Genomic DNA, 8,988 nt, shown 5'->3' with positions numbered 1-8,988 from the left:
CACATGCACGTGTACGACGGCACCGTGCACCACGAGACCAGAAAGTGTCTGTTGTCTTCTCTATATCATTATCACTATGGACATGATGTATTGACGTGTGCCTGCCCGTGAGATCCCAACTCACGTGCTGCTGCTCAAGGAGCTCATTTCACCACTGGGATCGATAAAGTTTCACAAAGTGACCAGAAAAACCTTTTCACTGAGCCAATACGAACATCCTTAAATTGCTTTATTGATGGCTCATAATTTCACAGGGAATAGACTATAACCGGACAGAACGCAGGTCGGTGAAGAGGAGCTTTGTGAGCTTTGTGAGCTCTGGAGCTTGCTATTTGGGTAACTTTGTAAAATCGGACAAATAGCTGATTCATATTGTTATCATTTTCATATTGATCTCCTCAGTGGGCTGAGCCCATGATGTTTCAGAATCCTAGCAACGCCTGAGGAACCTGTGAACGGTATCTGTCCACCACTTTGATACACTGGTTTCAAATAAACAAACGGAGTTGTTCCTGAACATTGGTCGTAGGTCAGAGGTCACCTACAGGCACCAGTCAGTTATTGTGACATGTTATATCTTTTTTTTTTTTAAGTTTGGCTCACTCATGTGTTTTCAATGATTTTTTGGTTTTGAAACAAACATTATACTCGTCAGTAGGACGGAATCATTTTTGTTTTAGGTGTTTTCATGGGATGCGTTGAGAATTAAGAGAAATATTAAATAATTATAGTTCTAATGATTAAAAATGAATTGCTCTCTTTAGTGCTGCACAGTGTGGGATATTATTTCCCATTCACAAAGCTGGTTGAACAGTTCATCCACTCTGCGTCACATTGTGGCCCTCACTGCCGATCAGCCGAATCCCAAACTCATCCACAGCGTGTCTGCATCACTCCAGCTCCCAGCAGCCTGCTGCTGCACGAGGAGCAGGAGGACTCCAGTGCAGAACACAGCAGCAGCGGACGGTCACGTTGACGTGGTGTCCTTGTGTACTGGTCTCCAGAGAAGCAGATTTCAACCCTCTGTCTGAACTCCCACACTCTGATCCGGAGCTGTTGTGACCAACCCGTTTTTAATTAGCGGATGAAACAGTGTGTCAGCGCTGCGTCACGGAGCCGTGAAGGAGTTGTTTGTGATTTACCGGGCCAATCCGCTTAATTGGAACTTGGAAAATTACACATTAAGACACAATTAAATATTGTGAATGCCTACTTCGGTGGAACTTTAAATTAGCTAACAGTCATTTGCATTACGAGAAGATGAACGCCAACAACTGAGGAGCTTATTACTCTGAAGGGTAGTGAAGTGAAACCTTGACGGGCAGCTCTTAAGTCTGTCACTTGATTAAGAAAAACATGTTCCAAATGACTTTTTTTCCTTTATGAGAATGAAATTCACTTAGCTGGACAGAGTGAGTGCAATATTTCGTAGAGTTGAGCTAAATGTGCAGCTGTAGTTTCTCTCCACTGCAGTGTCATAACGTGACTGATGGCACACTGGGAGGCATTATGCACAGAGCCTTTATTAATCAAGGATGACTGACCATCAGATCATAAAAAGCCCTCTGCATACACAGTGTGAGCAGCATCTTAAAAGGAGCAGTATAAAGCTTTTTCAACAAAATGTTCTCCGTAAAAAAAAGAGAAATATGAGACTTTTTTTTGTCTTTGGGGAATGTGAAGTGTCTATAAATCAAGAGGAAGTCATTATGTCGAAGTCGGCGCGTGAGTTAAGTGAGTGAGTAAAGCGCTGACGCAGACGGCTCCAATGGCACTCGGGTACAGGAACCTTGATACTTCCTGAGAGGCGCTTTGTTTACCTGCCTTTCACTTACTTTCATTTGAAACATTTCTCCGCTGCTGTCCGCGGTGTTCTGCAGTTCCTCATTTACAACCATTCACTTCAATTTGGACCTAATGAAGTGACCTTCACGGATCGGACGGGCTGGCCGTGTGGTGAGAGACAAACTAGAAACTCGCAGATTCAAATGTATCGTTTTCATTTCTTCGTGACAACATATCAACATATATACAGTAAATATTGAAATCACACATATATATGATTATTTATTCATATACTGTATACACACATTCATTGCTATAAATCAAGTTATTCATTTCCTGTCTCTATACGACCTCCGCGTGAACCTGCTGACCGACAGCGGCCCACTTTTCATACAATTGAATTAAGTCGAATTAGCACTAACTGAAAATGCAAAAGTGAAGACTTCTTTGTTGTCAATGCAAATTCTGTGACGACTGCATTACAGGATCGGATGACACGATAGTAACATGATCCAGATGAGTACATTTTGCCTGTTCTTCCCTCACATGAAAAGATTAGCTAGTTGATTGGCTTTAACTTCATTTAATGCTTCAAGCAAATGGCCTAACATTTGTTAAAGGTGTTACAGTATATGGAAGTATTTTTGGTTAAAGCCCCAGTGTGTATTTTTTTACTTTTCTGGCGGCATCTGGTGGTAAAGTTGCAAACCGCAACCAAGTGAGCACCCGACGGGGACACTTTATGGTGACGCACCGCTAATTCCATTTCCGGTTTCCCGCAGCGCTGGAAATTAAACGTGAATGTGCGTATCGGAACCTCGGACCACAGAAGTCTGGGTGGTGATTTCTTTCCAACCTCCCAAGTCGCACTGGAACCGAAACGCAGCAAAACACGACGTAGCGAACATGGCGACTCACACGGAGGTCGCATCCCCCTCATGTAGCTAGATTTTACTCGGTTCTTTGTTGCATGTGATTATACATATATGAACACATAGTTATGGACAATATATTGAATTTCTGTGAATACCTTCTTCTAAATATTACAGACTGTAGCTTTAAAAACGTTTTTATTAAAAATCACTAAAATTCTAAACAGAAGAGTTTTTATATTATTTCAAAGACACTGAAGTATTATGTTGCAGAGATATACATGTATCCACTGACATTAGCATGCTAACCAGCTAGTTTTGGCCTGTCCTGTGTTGTAATACCACTTTTTACCCGAGGAGGCGACAGTGAGTCACAGGCGTAACGCTGCACAGACAGCGTATTGTCAACAACAAGGGTTGAAGCTCGAACAGCATCACCACCACCAGAAAGAAATCTGCAATAATAAGAAATGATAGACATTGTGACAAATGAGGAGATAATTAACTTTGACGTCACTGAAAATAGAATTAGACCAAGCTTGTTAATGATTAAAGAGTTAAATTAACACGAATGCCACGACAGTCTGTGCAGATAAATTGACTTCACACAGTTCTTTCGTGGTAGTAGTATTGTGATATCTTTTATAGTTGAATATTCTGTTGGCCACATTGTCAGGCCTTGGTGCCTCCTTTTTATGCCTTTATTATTATTTAGCTAGTTAGCGTTTACCTTGCGACAGACCAAGCTCAGCTGTTTTCCCTGCTCCCAGACTTGTTTTCTAAGTGTCTATAGGAGAGATATCAATCTTCTCATCTCACTGTGGGCAGAAGATCAATAGGCATATTTCCCAAAAATATCTTTGGAGGTTAGAGAAAGATTGTGGTCAGCGTTATAGACACGCTTCTGCATCACTTAATATATTAACCTCACGACCTCACATAGATCACTACTGTAGTCATGAGTTGTATGTGACTCACACTTCTTACTTGTGTCTCTCATAATCAATAAAAATCTATTTTTGTTCATCTGCCACACTTTGAGAAGCCGGGGTCCAGTGCCTCTGACGTGTTTGTTCGTATCCTGCAAATGTTTTACTTTATTTAATGAAAGAAACAGCTAACATTGTGGTCACAGAGTCAACTGGACTCACTGTTCATGGGGAAATGTCTCTGCAGTGCTTCGATCTTTCAGACATGTCGAGCACAGAGATCACGTTTGAGTCTGGAGCGGACGCTCAACCGCACAAGAAACCAACTCCCTGAAATCACACACTATATTTAATAGCTACATTACTTCAGTGAAATACAACAAACCACCTCTACTGTAAGTATTGAAATAGTTTATTTTATCTTTCTTCTTTTTTTTTTGACATAAAACAAAGAATATCAGTAATATACAATTCTCAATCCGTACTGCTAAGGTGACTGTCACAGAACATCATTGTCATAATTGGGAACCTAAAAAAAAAATGTTTGGAAGGAGAATCACGGTAATATTGAGTGACAATATGTGCATTAAATGGTATATTATGACACTCTTCAGTGCTGAGTACAAATACAGGGATTTAGAGTAAATGTTAGAAAAATACAATACTCCTGTGAGAGTAACGCTCTTCAGTGTTTGAACCACTTTAAAAACACAGACATCATGCTCCATCTACCCGTATCAGTTCAGCCAATCTGTTCCCTGATCCATTAACACCGCGTTTCACCCGTGTACGCTACATATGTCATTTAATAGGCCTGTGTGCTGCTATTTTACAGTGATTACCTAACATACACATGTAGCAAGTTTAAAGAAGAGGTAAAATACAGTAAGATGACATGAACGATGTGCAATGTTACAGTGCTTCACAGCTCTACATCACATGTAAACTGTCGCTAGTGTTTCAAAAGAATATGGCTATAGTCACCATGACAAGTCTGATATGTAGATTTAGTTGCATTCATTTTCCGTATATGTGATTAGCTCAGAGCAGTTTTGGCAACATGCATTTTGGCAATTATCTACACACGAAAGGTTGGGAGAGGGAAACATCGTAAAGCAGCGAGACGGTCAAATATGTTGGGATGCATTCATGACACCGAAAAACAATACTACAGCGGACACGGCGTACACAATAGAGTGAGAAACTGAGCAACCATGGTGCGATATCTTACAATTAAATGTACAGACGAAAACAGACAAGAGCACGGGTTAGTACCCGTGAACCGTTCCAGAGGAATCTGGTGTTGAACGTATGAATCCACAGCATCTATCAGAGACGACGTTTGGCTTTTCCCTGAGCGAGCACAACAATGTCCACCAGGTGCCCACGAGGTGCAGCTGAGGTTACATGCAAAACCCAGGGCTCTGTCCTGATGTCATGACTGTGGAAACATGTCAAATAAATACATAAGCAGAATGCAGTTCACATATGAAGAGTTTCATTTCAAGAGATGTTGACTATTTCAAAATGTGACGACTACTTAGAAGTAACTGCAGGTGCAGGTCGGTCTCACTACGGAGGACTTGCTCACAACGTAGTAACAGATTATGTTTCATGAATACTTTCACAGATGTCCCACCTCTTGTGAAGAAACTCGGATGGACACGATGATGGATTCATATGATGCATGTCATGGTTAGAATAAGACAGAGGGGCAGTTGCATGCAAGTTGATATTAACAGTGTAACAATATAAAAAAAGAAACTTCCAACAAGTTAGTGCACATTTTAAGGAGTCACATTACTCAGTCAGGTTTAGAGCTCATGAATGGCAATCGATAGTAAGTGAAAACACAAGGAAACCATCATTTGTGATCTCGAGATCGAAAGGTTCCACTTAATGCTTTGCTCAACAACATGTTAGTGACATAATTATTCTATCGTAGATCATCATTAGATCTTAGGCAGACTTAGATCTTCAGTTAAATATTCATCAAGATGTTCGCATGTGGCTGGAAGATGTTTGTTCTGCAGGTTTCAGTAGAGTCACTAGACGACAGTCACCACACCAGGTGTCATGTGGAGGTCTGGAAAGCAAACCGGCTGTGCCTGGGAAACCCTATTTAAATGTTATTAATCAATGTTTTTGATCATCGAATGGAGTTGACTGATCTGAGAGCTACATGTCATAAGAGTGTCTATGCTTTTCCTGACAAATAGTATTGGATGTACAACCGACAGAAAGATAAACCCATCAGCTAACTGCCTGCACCAAAGGACCAAGACTGCGTTTCATTAGTGGTTCAACATGGCCTCGTTCTCTTGTCCTCAGCACTCGCCCTCGGGGGAATTCCCTTCGCCATTACTGTATAAGTGTCGTTCCATTTGTCTGTAAACCTGAAGTGAACTTGGTGAGATGGCCCCTCGGAGGGCTGAGGGAGCGAGTGAACAACGACGGTCACTCGAGAGGTGGACACCAACAATGAATTGCAGTTATGCATTTGGTGCAAGAGAATACATCCATGGGTAGGTGGCAGTACTGTACGTAAAACTCTGCGATTGCTCACCACTGAAGAAGAACAATATGCATAAATTGCAATATATCATAAACCAGTAGCACTAATAGTGATGATAATCATGATACAGGTCACCAACAGAAGTTTCTGAATCAAAGACGGATGCAGCTATTTACCAGGTGGCGACGTATTACAATCATCAGTTTAAAACGTCAAAAGGTATTTTTGATTATTTGTAAGAAGCAGTACAGCGCTGAGTCTACAACAGGCAGTCGATCCGTGACAGTTTGGGCTGAAAGTGAAAAAGGGCAGGTGCCTTCCGTTTTAATCCCCCGCTCCTCCCCCGCCCACTTTCCCTCTGCTCTCCAAGGGGCCTCCGTGTGACGTAAGCTGTTACGTCATACCAAGGGCTGGGGTAGGGAGGGCAGGTTGAACCACTAATGGAACGCAGCACAAGTTGCTAAGCAGCTGGTCCGTGTGGTGGAACATCTAGCAAACCAAAGAGCTGACGTTGTTTCTTACAATCTGGAGGAGACCAAAGCAAAGAGAAACTTGTACTTTTGAAAACAGAACAATGAGATGCTACTGTCACTCTGTGTCCGCGGGATATGAAGCTGGGTAATTGTTTGCAATCACGGCTTTATGAGTTCACAGTATGCTGGAGCTACGTGTCTGTTCTTATATTTCGTAGTATTACTGAACCCTAGTGGCCCGAGTCAGAAAAGTGGACAATTTCCTCAGAACACAGTTGCAATCCATGTTGGCAGTAACTTGTTAGATTATTCAAGTGTTTCTGCTCATCAATTTCATGCATCAATAGTGGAAATGTGTGACCCGTGACAGCGGGGCTCCCTGTCCCCTACACATAACACAGTTAATATGCATTAGGGTTCAGGTTATAAATCACAGGTTTATCACTGCAGACCAGAATTTGTGTAACTTATCGGTGACAGGGTCTTGCTCTGCCATTTCCAATATTTTTTTAATGAACGCGGCTGTGTTCTGCTGCAGTAGAGACATTTAGTGAGTCAGTATAGATGTCAGTATGTACAGTATTAGTTACTGTGGGTCAATTAGCTAATTTAACATGGACGGCCCCTAACGTGAGCTATAAGATGGTGATAAATACAGGTAGCTATGATAGAGCTATAGACGCTAACCTGCCTTTACAAAACAAAAAGGTTTAGTAGAGTAGTATGTTGTCAGAGGAAAAGAAAGCCTTGTCTATGTAACTCTGGTGATGCAGCAGAGTTGTTGCAGGAGCAGAATCAGGTGCTCGCAGCTGAGGCCAAATGAGCCGCAGACCTCCAAAATGGCTGCCAGAGTGTCCGCCGCTCCACCTGGAAGGCTACTGAGAAGCTCAGCTCGTCTCCGGGGCACACGTGGAATTCCTACAGTGCCAAGTTGTGAGCATTTTCATCCTCATTCACAGACACAGCGTACAAACTGTGGGATCTAAGGGATCCTCCATGTGAGTTAGTGATAAATCCAAGCGGTTGTTCGACGCCTCGCGTCTAGTTCGACTCACTCAGCTTCAGGAACTCTGGAAAGGGAAGAAGATGTAGAGCAGAGTGAGACGCTGAGGCACTGCGCCATGCAAATAATGATAAGAAAGAAATCTGCCACTTCAAGTGAGGTAACGTACTCTTACAAATGGTCTATATGATGGAGGTAAGTGATATTCACACAGGCTGGCTGTTTCTGGTTAAGAGATGCCAAAGATTGTACAGGAAATGCACATGAAAAGTTTGGAAGTCTTTGTAAATTTAAAATGAGTTTTTCTCATATGAACAACATGGTTTTAAATGCAAATCGAAATAGATACACTTTGTGATCTGATGATATTCACGAGCGCTCTTTTCCTACACGTTGATAAAAACGTGACATCACTTTCCCGCATAAGTGAGTTGTATAAGTTGAAAGATGGTCATGAATACTGTTGATGTGTGTGTGTGTGTGTGTGTGTGTGTGTGTGTGCGGCGGTGGCTCCAGCGTAGCTTCAAACCCATGGCTAGTTTCTTGATTCACAGCTATCTTACGATACACACACACACACACACACACTACACAAACACACACCCGCTGTAAATGCCAGCGTTAATGTACTGTATAGGAAAATGCAAATGATGTTTGTGAAACTTGTGCTAGTCATGTGCTTAGTCCCCACCATTAAAGCTGCTCTCTGCTCAGTGGGGATGGAAAATGACTTTCTACAGTTTCATCTTAAGTGCAGTTCTGAGGAAAGTGGCACTGCTGCTGATAACGTGACGAGGAATTGTCGCGCCCATCTGCACCTTTATACCTGCTGCAAGACAATGTTTGAACTTGTTTGATAAGGACACTGGAGCAGAATCATTCATTCAGGCCAACAGTACATGTTGAGCTGCTAAAAATATATATATATATATATATATATATATATATATATATATGTTAAACTTTCATCACTCTTGGCGATGTAACGCTTCTGAATGCAAAACAAAACAAATCACTAGTTTCTGAGTGATGGAAGAAACTGCGACCACGTTTCCAGTCCCCCAAAGTCTTTTTACATCAGCATCTGAAGAGGTTTTAAGTTGCCGTGTGAATCTGAAAATAAAATGATTTTACATTTTCCAATTCTGCAGCTCCACGTTAATTATGAAAAAACGTCCCTCTTCATTTAACTGACGCACCCTTTTGTGAATTCATTTAGTCTGGAATCAAAAATGGTCAGAAAAAAGGGTCACTTTGACTTTCAGAGATGATAACCTTCTAAACTCCTGCAGTGATTCTTCCCAACGAGCCTGGCAGGGGAATTCTGTTTAACACTGAACGATGAGGTCAGAGAATGAAAATAGGAACAGTGGGAAAACACACTGTTGTTGATGATAAGAGGGCACAGATT

General features: G+C 41.8%; 1 protein-coding gene across 3 annotated transcripts in view; it reads right to left on the bottom strand.

The window, feature by feature from the left end:
• Positions 1–3,982: 3,982 nt before the first annotated feature.
• Positions 3,983–8,988, bottom strand: part of LOC118282730 (nck-associated protein 5-like) — a 60,591-nt gene continuing 55,585 nt past the window's right edge. For all 3 annotated transcript variants that reach the window (XM_035604067.2, XM_035604066.2, XM_035604063.2), the window contains one exon: positions 3,983–7,644. In XM_035604067.2, the coding sequence (XP_035459960.2) occupies positions 7,616–7,644 (29 nt within the window). In that variant the 3' untranslated portion in view covers positions 3,983–7,615. The remainder of the gene's footprint in view (positions 7,645–8,988) is intronic.

Source organism: Scophthalmus maximus, chromosome 14 (assembly GCF_022379125.1).
Source record: "Scophthalmus maximus strain ysfricsl-2021 chromosome 14, ASM2237912v1, whole genome shotgun sequence".
Taxonomy (NCBI): Eukaryota; Metazoa; Chordata; class Actinopteri; order Pleuronectiformes; family Scophthalmidae; genus Scophthalmus; species Scophthalmus maximus.
The sequence above is the reverse complement of the archived record's forward strand: the minus strand, read 5'-3'. Positions and strand labels throughout refer to the sequence as shown.